The following is a 22,406-nucleotide window of genomic DNA, read 5'->3' on the forward strand; positions in this document are numbered from 1 at the left end:
ACGATCCGCTAATGTAATTGATTTTAGAGGCAACGATATCGAGGATGGGGCAACGCGGGGGCGGGGGCGGGGGTTGAAAGGGGTGGCTTTGTATGTGGATGTGTTGACACGCAATGCCCTCGAGTATCGCGTTTAACGGCGGAAAGGCGGGGCACGGAAACGTGGGATCGCGTTACCCCTTCGGGTAAAAGCGGAATCATCCTACCCCGGGTCCACTTTATTCCTACCCCGGCGTCCATTAAGGAATAGGATATACTTCTTTGTTACTTTTACGGGTCTATTAGATCAGGCGGGTCGGACCGGAGCCGGTAGCATGCTAACTCGATGCCATGCCATGCCATGCAGTCCGTCGTCCGGTGATGCATCGGTGAAATTTCAAATGGGGATCGATCGCGACTCAATTTGCCCCGTGGATTTGCGGGATCGGCATCAACGACCCGCGACGCTTCGAATTAACTCGAACATGATTGTCTACTTTACTGCCGGATAATGGGCTTACGCCCGGTATCTTAAAGGGGTTATCCCTAGGTAACTACCTGGAACGTCCGAATACCTTCGATTCTACGCCGACTCGCGCGAGTATTCGTACACGCTTCAAAGTCTTCATTGCTCCCTTAAGAAACCTTCTGAGGGAAGGACAGCGTACCAATCTGCACGTCCTCCCTAAACTAAACGAAGCAGCAAGTGCGTTTATGGATTATTAAGCGAGTTCTGATTAAATAAATTTCTGCTCCTCTTGTTCACTACTCCACCACGACGCGACGCCATCGCTACGCTCAGAGTTGAACTCTCGCCCGCCATGGAGCGCTGTGATCGCGCTTCGGTCCGTGTTCTTCGCTAATAATTTCTTAACAAAAGTTACTTTAAACGACCTCAGGAACCTCCCCTCTCTAGGAGATCCGAAATTTTTGGGACACCCTGTGTACAGCGGATCCGAGAAGTATTGGGTCATTGCAAAAGTCTTGACACAATTTTTGGTCCGTCTTTAATTTGCTGTTTATTACAAGAAATGTTAGAAATGTTGTCGATTGGTTGCTTTCGCGTAAAACAATTGCCATTTCCCTGTTCGCAGTTACACGACATTTACGACTTCAACGAATAACGTTCTCGCTGATTATTTGAAATAATAAAAGTGTTCGAAGTGGACGGAATTGTTTTGATGCCGGTGAGCCAGTTCCATTGTTTCGTCAAACATGTGTTGAAATATTCTGGTTCGGCAGCGCACGGCTATAAATTGAAGACAAATAGATACGATCAGTCGCCATTCATCTCATAATAATATGCGAATGAAATACGGTTCGGATGCTGAAATAATCGCGAGGGCATTTAGGTGAACACTAGAAGCTTGTGGAGATTGAACAACGCGAATAAAGACGCGAATAACGAAATAATTCTACCTACTCTGTAGATGTGAAAATACAGTGCAACTTTCGTTATTATTTTGTTGAAATCGACTTTATTTCTGGACACCCCGTACATGCGGTGTTCCATACACACGTATCGCCGTATAACGCAACTTTCGACGAGCGTCACTCGAGGTTTCGCACTCGATACGTCTTCGTGGAACGCGCGCGTCAATACGTGACAGGGGATATCTATCGGCTGGCATGAATTTTTGCAACCGACGGCGGTTATGCGCTCTGCTCTCTCTCTCTCTCCCCCCCCCCTCTCTCTCTCTCTCTCCCTCTCTTCCGCGCGACAGAGGGAAAAATCGGTCGACGACACGGCGCTGCGACGATTTCCTCGAGATTCTATCTGCTATGCCGCAAACACTTTTACGCCGTCTGTAACGAAGAAATAACGCGTCGGTATTTCCCGGGGATGTTACCCCCGCGTTTTACGACTAGCATGCTCGCCGCGGGGAATTGATATTTCGATCTTGCCCGACGGACGAGTCGCGAAGCATGCAACTGATAACTGGCTCTTTATGCGAAATAGAAAATTTTCTGCGTTGACGTGCCGAGCGCTAAATTTTACTGGCACAAAAATTACCGAGCACAAAATTTTACTGGCACAAAAATTACCGAGCACAAAATGTTCCTGTCACAAAAATTACCGAGCACAAAACTTTACTGGCACAAAACGTACCGAGCACAAAAATTACCGAGCACAAAATTTTCCTGTTACAAAACTTTACTGGCACAAAAATTACCGAACACAAAACTTTACTGGCACAAAACGTACCGAGCATAAAATTTTACTGGCACAAAAATTACCGAGCACAAATTTTTCCTGTCACAAAAATTACCGCGCTCAGAACTTTCCTTGCACAAAACGTACCAAGCACAGAGCGTACCGAGCAGAAAATGTAAAATTACAAAAATTCCGTTTGATTTCCCGCGATTTTTATAACACGCAATTTAACAGTAAAAGATCAGGAATATCTACGAATATCGTTGATTAATGTTTACGCAACACGTGCACACAATCGATACGAAACGTTTTGCACAATCGGTGCACGAACGTGTCAAGTATTTCCTTCGAATGCTCGTTAATTTCTTCGATTGTGCCTGCAACGTCAAAATGCCACGGAGGACCCGCCGATAACGTAGCGTCCTTGACAAGCGATAGTCAATTATCTAGTTAGAACAGCGCAGGGGTACAGGTGTCAGCGAGACTGGGTTACGAAGTCGTGAGGTAGCAACACGTGTTAGCGTTGATAGATGGAAACTACCGATTTTCCGACCGCAGTGTCATTTACCGAAGGGGCTTCCCTATCGACAGGTCTCTTATGGCGTTTCAACATTAGACTCCGCGTATCAACTGGAACCTCCGAATTTTTCTCTATGTTGCCCGGTAAATAAAAATTGACAAACTAAGGGTGACCTATATCTCTCTCTTCCTAACTTTACGATCTTAAACGCAGACACAATTTAGCAATGTGGGAATTATTTTAAATTATTTGCGGCGCCTCAGAGGGGGCAGTCAGTGGAAAGGGTTAATTGTCTCAGACGATTTCGTTCTTTTTCTAGAAAAATGTAAATCCAACCGCTCCGAAGACAATACTTTCTCGACACCCTGTGCACGTCTCCGCGGGCGAAACGGGGCTGTCGGGGCTCGCCGAGGGTTGGCGTAATGGAATTTGACATTAGAATCGACGCCGGAGGTGCGGGAATCGGGGCGCTATGCGATGACGTCCTCTCTCTCTCTGTCTCTCTCTGTCTCTCTTGCGGCGAGAGACGTCGAGTTTCTCGCGATAAACGCCCGGCTGCAGGAATTTTTCAGGCGAGCATCCGTGACGCCGGGATTTCTTTTAAACGCGCCGCCGTACCCGGAAGTCTTCCCTGGCCTCCCTTATTATACGGGCTGACGTGATCCTTCCGGCGAAGATAGCATTCACCAGCGGCCGTAATAAGCTCGTATCGCCCGGGGAACCCGTCCCCCCGACCGCCGAAAATCTTTCATATTTGACGGCGCAACGAAATCTAACGTTGTATATTTATGAGGGAACTTGCTCCCCCCGGCCCTTTTGTCGCCTCGCTGGGGATTTGAGCGGAACTTTTGTCGCGGCGAACATAGACTTGGAGATTTTCGATTTTTTCTTTTTTTAACGTGCTTGCCTAATACGAAAAACATGCACGTTGACAACTGTCACGATGTAAACGTGGTCGTCTGACGACTTCAATACAAAATCGGCGATTTTCGAGTTTCCGGAATTTTTTAAAAATCGACTTTGCGACCAAAAATTCGGGAAAAAATTCACGGCTGTGTGTGCTGTCGGGTAGAATGTTCGTGAATTTTTTCGTAATTTTTCGTCAAGCGGAACGGAAGAAACGGAGCATAATTCGTAAAACCGTTACTACCCCGTAGCTACCCCTGTGGTAGGGGTACCGACTTGAAACTTGCCACAGAGGGCTTTCTTTGAGGTGTTTTAATTGTTTGTGAAGGGTCACGAATTGATTTGTACGTTCGATGCGGTTATGAGAATAACCAGGTGAAATAACATAAGCATTTTTGTTGTTGTAGATCATCCAAACGTCAAGTGCTACTTCGGTCATGGCGGACTCCTCGGCTTGTCGGAGGGCGTTTATAGCGGAGTGCCGATGGTATTGATGCCATTTTATGGGGATCAGCATCTGAATGCTATGGCAGCCAAAGCCAGGGGTGTCGCAGAAATCGTAGAATTCACTGAATTGAACGAGCAGAACCTGAGACACGCTTTGGACGAAGTTTTCAATAATACCAAGTACGTTCCTTTGATTTTTTCCTATGGTTTTCGATCCGTCGATTTACAGTCCACTTTCATATAAACAACGCATACTCGTATAATGATTGAAATTATAAAGATGCCTCCATGGGAACTGATTCGATACATTTGTTTATTCAAGCATACAAAAATCCCACAAAATCTAAACAAATTCAGTCATTCTTATAAAACAATACTAGTCACGTCTAATGCTCGGTGAGTTTAGTGTTGAAGAAGATCAAATGTTCAGAGAGCCGTTACCAGCTTCAACAACCCCAACTGACCCCCGCCACTTCGGTGCAGTGGCACAAAGGATTTATTCATTTCCCCCGAAAAGACCATAGCCTGTCCATAGTGATTTAGTCGTTGGTCGGAACAGTAGTATAGAAGACGTTCTCGCAACAGGAGGCCGGGATACATCACTCCCGAAACCGACCACGTGTCAAGCCTAGCGTGAACCGATAGAAAAACCCACCGCACACATTCCGGAGGTGCGATACCGGTGGGCTCGTCACGGAAACGGAAGTCGCTTACTTTTCCTCCTCGGCTAAATGATTCATAGCGGCCGGTTAGCGTCGATACACCGTCAATCCGTGCTCGAGAACGTATCTCGGTGAATCCCCTAAAACTCGCGCGCATCGGTACCCGTCGGGTAGATCGCGCGTCGGGGAAAAGAAAACGAGACCTGGGGAAAAACGAAAAAAGAAAAAAGAAAAAACGGAAAAAGGCCAGAAAGAGAGCGGGGGAAACGGATGGGGCAGGGGTGAACCGCGGCAAAAAAGGAAAATCGTATAATCTGGCCGGATATTCGGTCCGTTGAATATCTCACGAGCTGTCCGGACGCTCGGATACCCGGGAAGTGCATCGTCGTTGGATGCACAGGCGCGGGAGGGGGTGGGTCCCGTTAATCCGTAACGCGGCTCACTGGTGTTTTTCCAGAGCCCTCTTCTCCCTCTCTCTCTCTCTCTCTCTCACCCCTCGCACACCCCCGTTCTCCCTCGCCGCTGTGACACTTTATGCGTTCTCCTTTCTCCGCGTCCCGGACGTCCCCATTTTTTTTCCACCCTAACCTTTTCGCCAGGTCGTTTGCCGGGCGGGGGGGGGGGGGGTTTAGTAGAGAGAAGGTCGGTCCTAAATTCGAGGCACGAATCGCGGAAAGAGCGGACGTGTTCTCCGGATGGTCCTCGTCCATCGACAAATACGAGTTGCAGCGGCGGTGCAACGTCGCGACCCGATGCAACGCGCCGGAAAAAAAACCTGGACGAGGTGCAACCGACGTACTTTGCCACGGAGCCGCCCCGGTCGTCTGTGTGTGTCCCGCTCGTATCCGGTGCTCGCCGGTCGCATGGGAAATTTCACGGCCGCTAAATGTTTCACGGTACGAATCAACGCCGCGGACCGATGACGACCGTCGAGCCCGAACCGGCCGAAATTAAATTCTACATTATTCAATGCGACCCTCGGATAACTTGTTAACCGCACGGCGGCCGCTCAGCGGAAACCGCGACGCGACGATATCCACCCGCGTGCTCGCCACCCACGGCCAGCTTTCTGTTTACGCAACGCGCGAGCGGATCCGCTCGCTCTCTCTCTCTCTCTCTCTCTCTCTCTCTCTCTCTCTCTCTCTCTCTCTCTCTCTATCTCTCTCTCGAGCCGCGATAATTGCTCGACGCGACCATGAATATTTCAGACGTCCCCGCCAGACGATATTCTATCACCAGCCGACCTACCCCCTTTTTTCCGAACGAGTTTCGAGGCTTCCGGAGGACCGGACCATGTATAATCCTATGTATAAGAGTAGAAACTCTGATCCGAAATAGGGCGATAGCTGGTTTCGCCTTATATCGGAAGAAAACTGTCAAGTCAAACCTGTTTTTGTGCCGTGGACAGGGACCGCATAAAAGAAACAAAGAAGAAATATTCAGAAATTTCGTAAATAGCTATAACAAATAATTTTTCGCAACATATTAACACTAGGTTTACGGAGCACTAAAAACGACTACTTTGCATTACTTTATAGAAATAAAAAGAATGTGCTACCCACATTTTAAGCAATATTTTAAAAATAATAATGTATACCCAAAGAAATAAATTTGATAAATAATTTCTCATATATGCATCCTTAGAATCTTAATATATTAAATTAAAAAAATTAGAACCCGTCATTTTGACGGGTTCCGTAAACCTAGTGTTAAAGAAAATTTTTTTTATGCGGTAGAGAGGGACCGCGTAAAAAAAGTCTCGCTCAGAAAATATGTCAGAGATTTATCAAATAGCGAGAAAGTGGTTTCCAAACAAAATAAATAATTGTTACACATGGAAACATTTAAAAAAAAATTTAATCTCTCATTTCAACACTTTGATCGCCAAACTGGAAACCCCAAGAATTGCATAAAATCAAAGTAAGTTATTTAATGAAATGAAAATTGTAAAAAATTAAATGTATAATTCTGAGTAATCCTCCAACTTTCTTGCATGTTACGGATCCTAATCAAGTTTAGTACAATGAATATATCAACGTACAAAATTCATTTTAAAACCTGCACAAATAATTCCGTCACCCACATATGGGTGACGTGTTAAACATGGACAAATTTTCAAAATTTGCGCATCATCTTGTGATGAGAACATTACAAAGGACCGCACAAAAACCTGTTCTACTGTACATGTGTAGATTTGGGTAAATAATTTTCATATCAATGTACGAATCGTATCTACCACTCTGGAGTAGATGTTCCGTCGTTTTGCACCGGGAACAATAAAAACAGAGTTCTCTGGTTTGTGCAACATCATCGAAATGATGTTAAACGGTGTTGAAATACGAGTCGCAGGGGTATCCAGTGTCCCGGTATCGTGACCATCGTCCAACAACCGCCTGATTGCGCTTATCCGCGACGACTTTCTTACCACGGACTGCGCGGGGTGGGGAGGAAAGGCAAGGCAAGAACTCGCAACCATAAATCAACGGGAAGTGGTGATTACGAGGTGCAGGGCGGCTTGTAGAGCGCGTCACGACAGAACCGGTGTCGGGCCCGGTGGACGCTGTTCCGAAATCGTTCGTTAATTTTATATTAGCCGTGCATGAGACGCCGCGTTTAACAATTGCGACGGCTCACGCGACCCGACCCGACCCGACCCGACCCGACCCGACCCGACCCCGGCACGGGTTTTACGCCGATTCCTGTCTCGCATTTCATCGTGTCGTTAGCCGAGCAATTCGTTCCACACGCGGACCATGTTCGATCGGCCGCGACTCGAAACCGTCGCCTGATCGCCAAATAAATCTCCCGTCTGATAATAAAGCGCGTTCTGAAGTTCCTCTTTATTTAAATCACCGGCAGAACCATCCCCTCCCGACGGAAAATATTCGATCGATGTCGCGAACGGTAAAAGGATCGTAGACAACGCGCGTTAACTGTTAAACGGAAAACATTAAATCGAAATGCGCTTTGTTTACGGCGCAATGGCGGAAAACATTGGCCGAACGTCACCGTCGAACGAATCGCAGACCACAACTTTGTTCATTCATTTTTTCAATTTTTTTGGATTTCTCGAACGCACGGAATTTATCGGTCCTTTTGTTGTGTCGAGTGTAACAGCTGTTCGACTATTCGGGCAACAAATACTCTGGGTGAGAGTGGATAATATTTTTCAAGGTTGTCAATGCTTTTCTAAATGGAAGCGGATATTTCTATTGTAGTCATAGAGCAATGAATACCTTTCGTACAATTTCCAAAAAAAAAAACAATTTTGCCTCACCGTCATTGTCGTATACACAGAATAAGATTTCACTTCGAATTTCCAACGTAATAAAATCACTCCTCGAGTAAAAAAAATACTCTCGCACCGGGCCAGAGCATTCCGAGTCAAAATTTTCCGAACGGTTTCCCGAAAAAAAATTCCGAAAGGCGACCCGTTCCCCCGAAGGCGGTCAGAAAAACCGCAAACTTCGAGGGCCAATAATTTGCAAAGAAATTCGACGGGAGAAAAACGATGACTTAAACCCCCCCCCCCCCAATTACGCATGCGACGCATGATACTGATTTCGCACGAAATCCCGGACACGGGGGACAGCGAAAGGTGATCGATTTGATGGGGAATGAGCCGTCAGACATCAGTACGTTCGCGAATCTCTAACGACTCGCATAGTTCGCGCGGCAGCGAATGCAAATTGTGCTCGCTCGTGTGTTGCGGTGTGTGCGCGTGTGTGCGCGGGACCCTTGGACATCGCGTTATGTGTGCGTGACGAGCGGACACTCGTCGCAGAGCCGAGGACGGTCCGAGCCCGATTACCCGGCCCTATATTTCGATCACGTAACCACGGGATGCAAATCGCGATCGTCCAATTACGCGGGCACGAATCTATTTATTAATTAATATTCAAGGCGTTACGTAACGGGGATACAATCACACCTGCCACGCAGCGAGGATCGCGTAGCGTTACTCTCTCATTCTCTCTCTCTCTCTCTCGCTCTCTGCACCCCTGCACTGTCGAAGATCCAAGGCGTACTCGTAAATCCTGGCCTGTCGTAATTACCCGGAACCGAGCCACGTCGAACGCGAACTTGCCAACGCTTTCGCGTCGTTTTGATTTATTAAGCAGCTTTCATCGCTCCGAGCAGTGACTCGCGTGGCTCGTAATTAAATCGGCCTTAAATCATAAGCTGAAAGTAACGAGGGGTGGGCCCACCCCGGTCGGTAGTCTTCGGTAGAGCGACTAGATCTATTTATTTATTTATTTATTTATTTGCGAATCGGTGTCGCGTACTCCTCGGCTATTTATGTGGACTCAGTGGGGATGCTGATGGATTCTCTCCAGTTCATCTCTGCAATTTTTCCTCGAACCAATTAGGTAAGAAATGCGTGCTCTGGAATATTCCTTGAATATTCGAAATAGTATTCCTCGCTTTTAGTCATTTTTCCTCGTTGTGTTTGTCATTGCGTCGAAGAATAACCTATTGCGTATGTATCTATTTAAATGCAACGGCCTAGTGTGTTAATTTTAATCGCTATCAAGTAGGCCATTGCGCCAAACACAAGTTTCTGTTATCAACTATTACAAACGCCTGTATAAATTATATTTTATCTGCTCATTACAAATTTTCCTCCTGCATTCGGAACTCGAAAACCGATTATTTGTGTGCACACTATTTCCTAGGTCGTCTAAACAAATTATTGAGCACACCCCAAGTGCAGCACTGTTATGAAAATATTATTGAAATACCAATTTTACGTGTAACCGAATCATTTCTTTTTCTTTTATTTTTTTGAAGCATGGTTGAATTTTATTAGATTCAGTACATACAATTTTATACCATTGCAATAGAATCAAGTCGAAACGACCAACTTTAAATTTCTCGTTTACAATTGCGGAGCACAGAAATTTATGAAAATTTCCGTAGGACATTTCACAAAAATCGAAATGAGAGAAATGTCTTTTGCTGACTATTTCTTACGGTTATGATACTGTTCATTTTGATTAACCCTTTGCGGACGAGGATTTTTTTAAATACTAAGCATCCCTTTCTCAGAGAACTGGACTTGCATTAGAGTAACAACGAGAAAAATGTGCAATATATACTAATCTTCTTGACGTACCTACTTCAGATTTCTCACGCCAAAGATAAACTGTGCAAATAGTATTATTTTTTGGATCTCACAAATTTAGATGTGTCATCAAATGATGAGACGGCTAAAAATATAGTGATGAGTAGGTTATAGAAAGATTAGATCTCTTCAGCGAGATATAAAATTCACAATTTCTGTTTCAACACGAAGAGGTCATCATAAATCTTACGTTTTCTGGTTAGTCTACGACAATAGCGGAAGACACTCGAGAAGAGATTGCCAATTGGGAAGTATCTCGATCTCCTGATAAGGTATTATGTTGTCATTGCGTGTCGTAACCCGATAGTACTTATCCGCTTAAAGACACGTCGGTGCAATAAACTGGTCGCGATCACGAGTTCCCGGGGTCGGCAGAGTCAAAGTGTCGATCGTCTATCCCGTCGGCCATGAAGCTTCGCCTCTGGTAGTTGGCTGATCGGCGCGATCTTAAAATCCCCATAACCGAAGTTATATTATTGCCTGTGGTTCACGACTCCTCGAATTAGGCGATGCCAAGGGTCGCGGGTCCGTGACGCTGATATAGTATCTCTACATTCTGTTCTGGACCTGATCCAGGGTCCCGCGAGGCGACGCGAAACGGTCATTCGATCCACCAAGATCTCTGCGCATGATTGCGCTTGTACGCGAACTTCGACTTACAGCCGCCATTAAGCGGCACACGTACCAGATTCACCTAACTCGCCTGATTCCGCCCGCTGTCCCTTGCGTAGTTGTCCCTACATAGTTCTCCCTACATAGTTGTTTCGCGGTTTATAAAATTTTCAAAATTTCGCCGCCCGACTGTGGTTTCAATAATTCGAGAAATATCGGAGGTGTCGAAGTGAAAGCTTGCGAAAATTTCGCTGTCGGTCTAGCAGAGCTAGGAATTGATCTCTAGCGACGGATATAGTGAAGGGGCGGCGGCTAAATCCTGATTTGGGGAGCATAGCACCTGCTCGCTCGTAAGGGGTGCGTAACGGCGAGGGTGGACCTTGAATAGGGTGGACGGGAAAGGGGAGCCGTGGTTCCGGGTCGGCTGGAAATGAACAAGACCGGAGACGCTGCGTAATGACGCGTGGAACGTCTCCGTACGAGAAAGTAATTGGACGCCCGGCTCGCCTAACTCTCGGCCAGTGTACCGAGTCCCCGGTCCCGCTTTGATGAATGGGAGAACGTTCGATTGACTGAGCGAGCCCAGCACTGAAACTTCGTCTCTGATTGATGTTTCTTGAGCCGGGTGCCACCCGCAAAGAACTTCTCCCCGGGCTCTCATTGATTATTGGACAGTTTAAATAGTTGGTGATTTACCATTCATCCAGTGGCCGACAACATCGGCAACTTATTATTTCCCTTGGCCGGTCTGACCGACACTGCTTTTGTGATTGCTGTAAACAGGATTTTTCAGCTTTTAATTTGGACAGGATTTTTCTAATCAAACACAGAAATTTTGGTATTCTGAATCTTGTAAAACAGCTAAATATGGAATTGGAAAGAAATCGTCTTTGCTGACTTGGTATTCCTTAAGAATAAAATGTAAATGTTAATCTCTTTCGTAAATTTGTAGATGCTACTAATGGATGAACGTCCACAAAACTAAGAAAGGAAATACGTGTCTGTTTCATGTCATAGCAAACTTTCAGTCGGAACATAGAGCATATCACGATTCGCAGTCTGCTAATAATACATCGATTTAACAATGACTGCGTCGTTAGGGCATCAAGTCGCAAATAAGAAGGCTCGCTTATCTCCCGGTAGTTCTTCAGCCGCTACGCTAATTGCAGAGAAAATTGTTGCCTCGACGCCGCAGCGGACTTTTTGCGCGAGCGGCAGCACCACCGTAAAGTGCATTACGATTACAAGAGAAGAGTGGAGTCGCGGAATAACAATAAAATTCGACCGAGTTCCGAGCACGTTCGCTCGCGAGTTCAGAGGGTCATTACTTTTTTATTCCGTTTTCAGCGAGGGGAATCGATAACTTACAAAACCTTGTAGTTTCACTCTTCGATGCACTTTTCTATGTTCTGTACATTGCAACTAATATTGACAATCATGCCGCACAAAAATCCGCAGTCAAATGATGAGAGTCGACGGTCACAAAAACTTTTTGTTTCCAATTATTATTCCACAAAAACTTTGGCCGGGGGTGCCTCGAGAGATACAAGGGGTTGTGACAATGACGGTTAAAATATCATTCAGCTTGGTTTGCACAATCTCGTCTGTCAAGAACGTACCAATCATCTTATTACAGTGAATTCTCGATGTATGTCAACAGCACGGGTCTTGCCAGTGACAAGTATCGTGCAGGAGAGATACCCGAGCCGTGTTATGTTTACTCTCCGTGGCGTCCGAGGACTCTCGAGCTCTGTGGTTGCTAACGGGGTACACCGCGCGGTAGTGGGGATAATACCGCGACGTATATCGTGGAGGTCTCTGCGACATATATAGAGAAAAGTTACTGTGAGGACGGTAGGCGTTCGAAACCGCATCCCCGGCAAGAAAACCGGGGATTTGGTTGGTCGCGCACGGCGGATAAGAATCCCGGGGCCCGTTTCGTCTCTCTCGAATAAATCCGCCGCGGTGGAAAGGACCGGAGAGCTCCGGCGAGAACGAGCCACCGGGACGGATAGCGATGGCGGTCGGTTCCGCAAGCTGGAGCTCGTCGGGCGAAAAGGGTTACGCTCCGAGGAGAATAAGGACGGGAACAACAGGGCAATAAAGCGGACACGGAGGCGAGGGTGAAGCACGAGAGGGCAGGGTAAACGGAGAAAGATAGATGAAGGGAGCGAACCGAGCGAAAAACCCGAGGACAAAGCGGGAGAGTGGGTGGTGGGATCGAGAAGGGGGGCGTTGGAAACGACTGCGTGGGGTTGGGGGTGGATGAACGGGTGTACGAAGGGAAAGGGTGAGTCGGGTGTCGGGCTAACTTGACGACGGAGCTGCACTATGTTATCCCTCAGCCGTAACCGAAGAAGAAGCGGAGGAGCAGAGGCGTGCCTCGTACCTCCTTACAAACTGCCGAAACTTTGACTACCCACCACCACCCTTCCAACCTTCCGACTACTGGCTGCTAGCTGCTGGCTTTACGTGGCAGCTTGCACGCCTCGCCGCACCACACACGCCCTTTCCTTTCACCGGCGAGTACGCGCAACCCTGAAGGTCTATTTTCGAGAGCAGGACGCCCGCAATGGGAACGCGATTCCACCTACAAAAAATCCAATTTTCAACAATTTTTTATTACTCAATTCACCCCTAAATATACAGGGTGAAACTACTGTAAGACTTCTTTCGCTGTCTCTTCCAATTGCCCGGTGTTTTACGAATTTTTGCGCTCAAGGTCACGCGAAGGTCATAGTATTGTAGGCGATCGGATACGTCTCTAGGCCATCGTATCGCGAAATATATAGGTGGAAATATATCGTTCCGTTTATGAAGAAAATTCCCGGTGACCTCGAAATCTCGAAAAAATATGACCTTGAGAAAAATGTTTATCCCATCACAGAATTTGTCAGAGTTCTGTCGCAGAGTTCGGACACCCTGTACAAGCATAAGGCGTCCAAAGCTTTGTTAAACAGTTGCCAAAAGAATAGGAATTAGAAAACATAGGACGAGAGTTCATTGCCCTCTGACTCTGCGATTCTCCTATAGGTTTTCAAGGAAAGTTCTCGAATCTCCGGAGGCCCAGGAACTTTTAGGGTTAATCCCATCGAACTTGGAATATTCCGCGTGCAGAGAGAATCGGTTCGGCAGCATGTCAGGCGCGCTGTAATTTGAACGACCTTCGTTCTCGCGAATGTTGCCCCCGAGGGAGGGATGTTCGTTTCGGACGGGGTAGCGGTCTCGCTCCTCGAGGATAGCCTTTGTACCCGCGAATACGAAAGTTCGCTGACTCGCAAGGTATCGCTATGCCGGACGGTCTCGCGACGGATTAAAAAGTTGCTTATTTGCAAATGGAACTTTCGCGTCTTCGGTATTGTGTTTACCGGGAATATATTCCGTTCCGGAGTTAAAGCGAGTCTGCGGAGGAGCAAAAAGCCGGCTTCCGCGGATCTGCTGAATTTCATTATTTAAGTTACGTGTACGGGTACCGGCACCGGCACCGGCACCGGCACGGGTACGTGTACCGGGTACAAGTGTTTGAATAATGCATTCAGCGCGATGTACACGAAAGCCGCATTTAGAAAACGCTTTAATACAGACGTTCGCGTCCGCCCGTCCGACGACTTCATAATTTCAACGCCTCCGAAACGATCGAACCGAGTTCCGCAACGTCGATGGACAAAATGTCCGTATTGTCGACTTTTTTTCACAAAAACCACACCCCTATCGTCCTCGCCCCACCGCCAACCGAATTTTCCGCTGTAATTGATCGGGGAAAGCGGAAACCGTAACCGCAACCGTAACAGTAAACCGTCAGGCGAATGCTATGGAAAAATACTTCATCCCCGGATTTTAATGAATACGATAAACGAGCTGGAAAAGAGAGAGATCATTGTTATATTTAGAGGTAGAGTTTCGCCGGAAAAAAATGGAAACTGTTTCGAACTGGTTGTAACGCGATGCTGCGCCGCTGTTTTATGCCCTGGCTCTATTGTTTTAAAGTTAAATGACAGTAGATTGTAATCAACGCGAAATTATTTTGGTGGAAAATCCTGTAAACTCGCGACCAGTTTTTTTGAGGTTTGTCAATTTTTTACAGGACAGAAAAAGATTTTACGCGATCGAACAGTTTTAGTCTGCAATTAAAAAATCCCTCAACGGAGCGGAACGGGATCCCGAATTTGTTATAGGACGGGCCGCGTATTTCGGAGCACCCTGTGTGTAAAAGCGATCTCGTTCCCCAGAGGCTTCTCCTTCGTCGGGTGCTAGACGGTGGTCGGGAAAATCCAATCGCTTCCCGACGATATACGTCTTTGTAACTCGATAAGTCGCCCGGGTAATACGGCGGAGGGCCTTAGGAAGAAAATTTCGACGTCCGGCGAGCAGGATCGAGCCAGAAAGAGTAGGGGAACGGAGAACGAAGTTCGGAGGGGGAGGGGATGGGGGCGATAGAACGAGATCAAAATCCGGAAATCTTATCCCTGCCTCGGATATTCGGATGCGACTGTTCACGTGCTGGTGGAACACGCGACGCGACGATTCAAACGAAACTGCGACGTCGCGTGGTGGTCCAACGTCGTCAAAACCGCGGAAAAAATCGTTCGAAGTCGATGAGATTGAAGAAATGCTCGGACCATATTTTCAGACCAAGATTAGTTACCATAGGTTACCCAGAATTCTTTTTAGAGAGCTCAGAGTACACAGGAAATTGTCCTAAAACGATAGCACAGGTTGTCCGATTGCTTCCATGGGGTGCAGCTGGATAAATTGAATTTGCAATAGGCGATTCGATAGCTTATCCGAAAAAAATACTTTATGCCAAATTTCAACCCTGTACGTCGACATGGAGGGTAGTAATGGGGTGACGGAGAAAATCAGGTTTTTCCGAAATTTCTCTCACCCCCTTCAATTGAAAATTCTGAAAAAATTCATAGACGTGCATACTGGTAGCTAAAATGTGCCTGATTTTTTTCAGAATTTTCGAATGGAGAGGGTAGGAGAAATTACGAGAAAACCTGATTTTGCTTGTAACCCCATTACTACCCCCCATGTATACATATAGGGTTGAAAATTGACACAAAGTGTTTACCGTGGATAAGCTATCGAATGGCCCATTGCAAATTCGAAAACCGAGGGCCAACCTACCGTGCACCAGGGGTGGCGAATCGTGGGTCCAACTCTGCCGCTGCTGTTTCGGAGCATGATCGATGGGAAACGAAAGAAAAGTCGACCACGGGATTGCGGTCGGTGCTTTGTCGTTTAATTTCACCCGGATCCGGAGCAACGTCTTTCCGGTGTTTCCCGCGGGATCGGAAATTTCCAGCGAACCGCGAACCTCCATTCAGCGCGAACCGTGTCTCTGGCCGGGATGAAACGAGGCGGCAGCACGGAGCTCGCCCGGAGAATTAAATTCGGCCGGGAAGTTTCGATTATTATAAGATCAAAGGCGTCTGCCGGGATTATCCGGGACATCGAGGCTTAATAAGTCCGGCGAATGCGAGAACGCGGGCAAATAAAGCGGAAACACGGCGCGCGACGCTGCGTTCGATCCCCGCGCGAGCCGAATGAGACTCTCTCGCTGCATAACGAGATCAAAATCTTATCTCTTGAGACAGGCTCCGCAGACGTTCGACGCGGGCTCCGCGAGAGCTCCCGTCACGAGAAAAACCCCTCCTTAGCGAGAGATTTACTACGATTCGCCGTGATTCACTCGCGCCGTTCCGCTCGCCGTGCAAATTTCGAAATGATGGAGGTTAAAGGGTGCTTTTCCTGACTCGCAAACCCCTTCTCGAAGACTTTTTCCCTCCGCGCGCGCACCCTTTGGATAAACCGTGTTATCGAAATTTCCAAACGAAATGGTTGCGGTAAGAAGGCAACACCTGACAACTTAAATTTAACAAAAACGATTACAGCGAGAAATCACGTCTGACCAACGCCTTAATCAAGAGACCGTTATTTTTCTCGTGTAACTGAGACGTCAATTACCGTCAATCATCCGTCTTCGATGATTTCGCTTCCCGCCGCGAGCATAATATCGTAGCATCATTCGGTGAACGCTTGATTAACACGCGTCAGCGCGATGTTTCGAACGGAGCAATTGTCCTAGACGAGTCGGAAGCATAAATATCATTGGAAATGGAAATACTCGGAAGCGCGTAAATTCTCTCACCGCGAAAAATTGAACAATCTCGACCCGATCGGTATTAATATCATATACGTCCCGCGGGATCGTGATTAATTGACGCAATGATAAAATTGGACTCGCCGGACACCGATTCTTGCGCAGTCGGTGTTATTTATTGGCGCTGACCGTTTCACGCAATTTCTCGCAGGACTCGAAAACGAAGCGTTTCGGCGCGCGGATTGGAGAAGTAAAAGGGTGCTTGGAATCACACCTTTCTTTCTCGGACACCCTGTATTGCCGCGAGTAAAGACGTGTCAGCATCGACGGCGAACGATCTCCCACCACGCGACCACTGTTCCTGTCTCATTGCCCAGAATCTGCCAAGTGGTTGGCGAACGCTATGGCGAACGGGTTACGAATGCGTGGATTTCACGTGTCCGCCGTCCCGGCCCGTGATAATTTAGAATCGGTGCCACGGACAGCCTGAACTTTATGCATCCGCGCCGGCTGCCAAGGTTCCCGCCCACCTTTCGAACTCGAAATACTTATTTCGCAGGAGCAGCCGCGCCGAATGTCTTCGGGGGAGGGGGAGGGGTGACGTATCCTACGTTAGAGACCGCCTCTGGCCACAGTCTACATGATTCCGACTATTTAAAGGGCGACCTCATTCCCTCTCGTGAAGCAAAACTCCTCCCACCGAGGAAATCACTGGAGAACGCGAGAGCTTCGGAACGTGCGTGGACGTTTTTGCGAGATAATTTTTCTGTGTAACAATTGCCGGCACAGATTGCCCCGTCGGGCATTGGCTTGTCTCGGTCGAGAGCTATGAGGCCACGCCTACACGGGATAGTGTGTGCCGAGGGAACAAGGGTCTCCAGAACTATATTTTTAGGAGACAAATGGCTTGATTTAAGCACTTTTTATGTCACCTGAGATTTCCCTGGGACGTTTCCCTTTCTACGTAGAAGTCGAAGGTAACGAAACCACGCCCACTCGGAGTGTTCTGCCACGAGAAGTTTCAGAATTAGGGTTGTCTTGATGGAGTCTCCAAAACTAGAGTTTTAGGAAGTACAAAGTTTAGCACGAGCGGAGATTGCCCCATTGAGCACTGCCCTCGTAGAAGGCAAACAGTAACGAAACCACGCCCACTCGGAGTATTCTACGCAGGGGAACTTCGAAGCTGCAGGGTCTTCAGAGGATCCTCAGAATTAGATGATTAGGATTATAATTGTAGGAGTATAGACTTTTGGCTTGACTTGAACATAGGTTGCCCTATGGGGGCGTAGTTCTAGCCCCGTAGAAATCGAGAGTGGTGGACGAAACCACGCCCACTCAGAGCACTGAACACAGAAGAACTGCAAACCTAGAAGATGTTCGTATTTTAGATGACCTATAGAGTTTAGACTTAACACGGACATAACTTGCTCTATGGGGCACAGGCCTGGCTCCGACGAAGTCGAGAGCACCGAAGCCACGCCCACTTAGAGTACTGTACACGGAAAAACAGCAAAACTAGAAGATGTTCGTATTTTAGATGCTTATGAGTTATAGAGATTACATTTGACTTGAACATAACTTGCCCTATGGGGCACGGGTCTGGCTCCGACGAAGTCGAGAGCACCGAAGCCACGCCCATTTAGATCATTGTACACAGAAACGCAGAGCATTTAGCTAGCTCCCTCGTCTCCGAGCTTTGTAAACTGAAATTACCATTCACAATAGAACGAACATTGAATGCTTGGAAAATTTTGAAAAATTATCCGCGGTTCAACCCCCCCCCCCCCCCCCGCAAGACGGGTAACTATGGAAGTGTAAAAGTTCCATGGGATTCTCAAGTATCGACGGCGGTTTGCTAACTCGTTAATCCGCTAGTGGCACTAGGTCATCCGGTAGTCCGGTGTCAAAAGGTTGGTTACCCTGGGAACCAGTTAATCTTTTTCTCAGCCTGTAGGGACGCAAACCGGTACGTGACTCGCGGGACAGAGCGGCGGGATGGGTAAACTTTTATTAAAAATCTAATTGGATCGGAGCTCGGGGCCCGAGGGCTATTTCACCTTCGTTCTTTCCTTTTTCACCGTTCCGCCGCGCCGGAGCTTCGATAAGCTCGCCGCGACTATGCGAGCATGTGATCGTCTCGCCTTTGTTCGGCCGCACGCCTAATGTTGCTTTATCGATTTGCCTTCGAATTATTCCGCACCCGCCGCCGCCTTAGCAACAATTTCGTTATTTTCATTTGCCACTCGAACAAGTCTCCGGCCGTTCTTTGTTCTCGAATTGAGAAATAGAGAATATATTTCGAAAGTTATCAAACTTTTTAGAATGATTACTGTAATTATTTTTAATATTTTTTGATCACAATAATCTGTTCTTGGAGATGTCCATTTTTTGAAATAATTGCGTAATGTTAAAGCGGTACAAGGGCGAGTCGATGGCACGTCTAATAGCGAAGCGGGGGATCGAGAGGATTAATTAAAACGGAAAGATTCACGGTACAGTCGGCGGAAAGAAAACATTCTTCCCAGTGTTCCCGGTGTCACTCGTTAGCTGAAAATTCGTCGAACTGGAGCGCGAAAGAGCTGAAAAGAACCTAGTCACTGTAAATTCGTCACAGCTCCTTAAACCAACCCCTTTTCCACCCCCTCTCTACCCCTTTTTCACTACGCCCGGGATCTTCCGGGTGCTGCATTTCATTAATTCGAAGTAGTCGGTCACGGTTCGCGATGACCGACCCTCCGGAACCCATCGAACCTACCCGGCAACTGATAATGACTCGAGAATGTTTTCTGTCTTCTGGAAAAATAGTTGCACAAAAGATCTCCTCGCATTGTTTTCACTGATTCTGATTTTAACTTCTAACTGGTTGGTGGAATAAATTCTTAGTCTACTAAAATCACGTACAAGTTTATAAATTATTTTGTTGATTTGACAAATAAGATGGACTCGTTTCGCCCGGCTTTTTCCTGATTGCCCCAAGTCAGAGGTTAATAACAATATATCGAAATATCGATTACTGGTGTTTGTAATTAGAAACGAGAGTGCTCGTAAAGTACGAATGAGAAAATAAACGAGGCGGTGTTCTCTATGCTTTTGATTATGTTCAAATATGCGTGTGTACCAGCTAATTCAAACGGTAATAACGGTAACTGTTTTTATATTATGTACCAATATATTTTAATTAACCTTCCGTCAGACGCAGCTGTTCAAATTGATACACGTTAAACGATTTCGTCGTGCAATTTCAAGCGAAGCGTATTCAGCCTTGCATCTTTTTAATTATATCTAGCTTTTTCTTAACTAATGAAAAGTGAGTGGCAGCTCATTCAGAATATTTCAAAGGTTCCGCGATCTCATTACTAAAATAATTATCAGAGTACTTAGAGATCGTGCTAAACAATGAGACACTTTAAACAAAAAAATCATGTTCAAGGAAATACAGCTCAAACAATTTTAAATATTTCGTCTTGAAAAAAATATATCATAGAAGTGATACGTTTTCTTTGGAAAAAATTAATTAATTAGGTAACCATAGGATAATCTCCTTTAATGGAAGGGTGCCCATAAGATGGGACTCTTTTCGTATGGGACAGGCTGTACAACAATGCAACAATTATCATGGGTCCATTTCGGCCTATGGTTGAGTACGTAGCATTTAAATATTAACGTGTAAACAGCCAGTTCGAATTATCAACTGTTTACATTGAGTCTAAAAAGAGGATTAATGTTCCATCTAAATTCTAATTTTCCAGCATCCAGTTTAAATTACTAGCGGTTTCTACTATGTCTAATAAGAGGATTAATGTTCCATCTAAATTCTAATTTCCTAGGATCCAGTTGAAAATTATCAGCTACGGCAGAGCATCAATTATCCGAATCTCGATTATCCGAACCGGTATCGCATCCTCGCTGTCCCCACACGTGACAAAAATTATTTATTTTTCAGTCACTTTTACCGCTGGCTGCGAGCCAGCCAAGGTTTAGCTGGACATGCAGTTAGATAACGTTATACCACTCCACCATTTTCTAATTTTATGCGATCAAAAAAATGTGAGAACAAAGCTAAAATGTTGCTTGAAGTTCCCTAAAAAAATCTCGGTTTCACAGTAGCTTTATACGCGACAAAAAAATATGTTAGATGCACTCAATTTTATTAGGGCTCACAGGGCTGTGCACACCCCCTTAACGACAAATAAAATTCGAGACATTTTACGGAAGAGCATATTTAAATTACTATTAATTTCTGTGATAGACCACGGAAAACACACATTTACCTAACCTAGCATTATCCCACTGTATCAGACTTCATCGCTGAAGGGTTAATACTACGCTCGGATGTTCATCAGCGGCGTGCACGGACGCGGCCGGGGAAATCACGCGAAAATACTTAGGTTCGCCAGCGAACCGGGTAACAAGCGAATCGCGGACATTCGAAGCGGCCGAAACAGGAGAAAGCCCTTAACCAAAACAATTTAAGGGCCCCACGGTATTTCCACGGAAACGTTTCGGATCGTGTTCAGCTCGTGTCGCTCGTGCATCCCCCGTCGCCACCGGCGCGGCGCGGCGCAGGAACCGCGTTCGAAAATTAACGGGCACGTACGTCAAACGGATATCCTGTCCGCGTAACGGCCGAGCGACTGTAATTGAGGATTTAAACGTTGTTTGTGTCAGGTGCAAATGAAACATACCCGGTGTCGGACTTTTCTGCTTCTGGGCCAATTAGCTTGGGGTCGCGGACCGCGCCGGTCGTTTCGCCGGGCTGTTTGTTAAGCGTTTCGCGGTCGCGTTACAGCTGTATCTCGTTTCCGGCGCGGAATAACGCGTCGATAATATCCTGCCAACGTTAATGAATTTGCGGCGAGGGAGGGCAGGGAGTAGCTAATTACAATCCTTAATGTGTGTTTTTCACTGTAAACGACATATCCCTCTCCGACGACTACAAAACAGAATCGGCCGAGATAAAATTGTAAGACAAATATATTTTTCGAACAGGACGGCAGGGGTTGGATTTTTATTATTGTTTGTTGTTACTTCCGCGTGCGACGGTAGATAATGTTCCGGGGTGGCGAGTGCGAAGTGTACGGGCACATAATGAATGAGACTTCCGGTTATCGGGATCTCGCCATGGTCCTTTGCCGCTTGCAAATTTTCCAGGGGAACGAGTCACGAATATTCCCGGCCACGGAGTTCCCGAACACCGGCGCCGCTGAATATGCAGGTACACGCAATTAAAATATTCGCGAACGCGCTCGCACCCTTGCTCGCTCGCTCGCTCGCTGGTCCGCCGCGTGGAAAGTAATTTCCGCGAGGAGAAGGAATTTTTCAAAGTTAGTTTGCCAGTCTCGTCATGCGTTATATTGGCCGGCGAAGTTGGCGAAATTCGAGGCGGACCCGGGCGCAAAGTAATCTTCGTCCCCTCGTAATTCCTTCGAAGTTACTTTACGATTCGCCCGGAACCGGCTGGCTAGGTTGCTTCAGCTTCGCTTCTGCTCCGATCTGCTTCCAGGCCCCGATCTGCTCGGCTCGGCTCCGCTCCGCTCCGCTCTGGTCGTCGCTCGCCGACTCAGACGCGTTACCAACTTACTTTCCGGCTTGTAACGTTATCGCGGCGAACCGAGAGGCCTCCTCGTCTCTCCCAATTAGCCGCGGTAACCGAACTCTCGCGCCCACCCACGCTCGCAACTCCCCAATCTTCCGGCGCATTATTCAGGATTCTCCCGGCCGCCGCCGTCTTCTAAATTATAAACCATAAATTTCGGATCGTATTACAAATCGCGTCGCAATTACGCCCCGCCGAGCCCCCAACCGCCCCCGAAGTCCAACTGCGAAATGAAGCCACCCCCGCCGGAAACGATTCTTGCCGAGCGCTCTTCGAGTCAACACGTTTAGCACCTGGGA

At 47.0% G+C, this 22,406-nt stretch overlaps 1 protein-coding gene across 5 annotated transcripts in view; it reads left to right on the top strand.

The window, feature by feature from the left end:
• LOC143360495 (UDP-glycosyltransferase UGT5-like) overlaps positions 1 to 22,406 on the top strand; it is a 50,420-nt gene that overhangs the window by 21,595 nt on the left and 6,419 nt on the right. For all 5 annotated transcript variants that reach the window (XM_076799420.1, XM_076799421.1, XM_076799423.1 and 2 more), the window contains exon 2: positions 3,967 to 4,186. In XM_076799420.1, the coding sequence (XP_076655535.1) occupies positions 3,967 to 4,186 (220 nt within the window). The remainder of the gene's footprint in view (positions 1 to 3,966; positions 4,187 to 22,406) is intronic.

Source organism: Halictus rubicundus, chromosome 13 (assembly GCF_050948215.1).
Source record: "Halictus rubicundus isolate RS-2024b chromosome 13, iyHalRubi1_principal, whole genome shotgun sequence".
Lineage (NCBI taxonomy): Eukaryota > Metazoa > Arthropoda > Insecta > Hymenoptera > Halictidae > Halictus > Halictus rubicundus.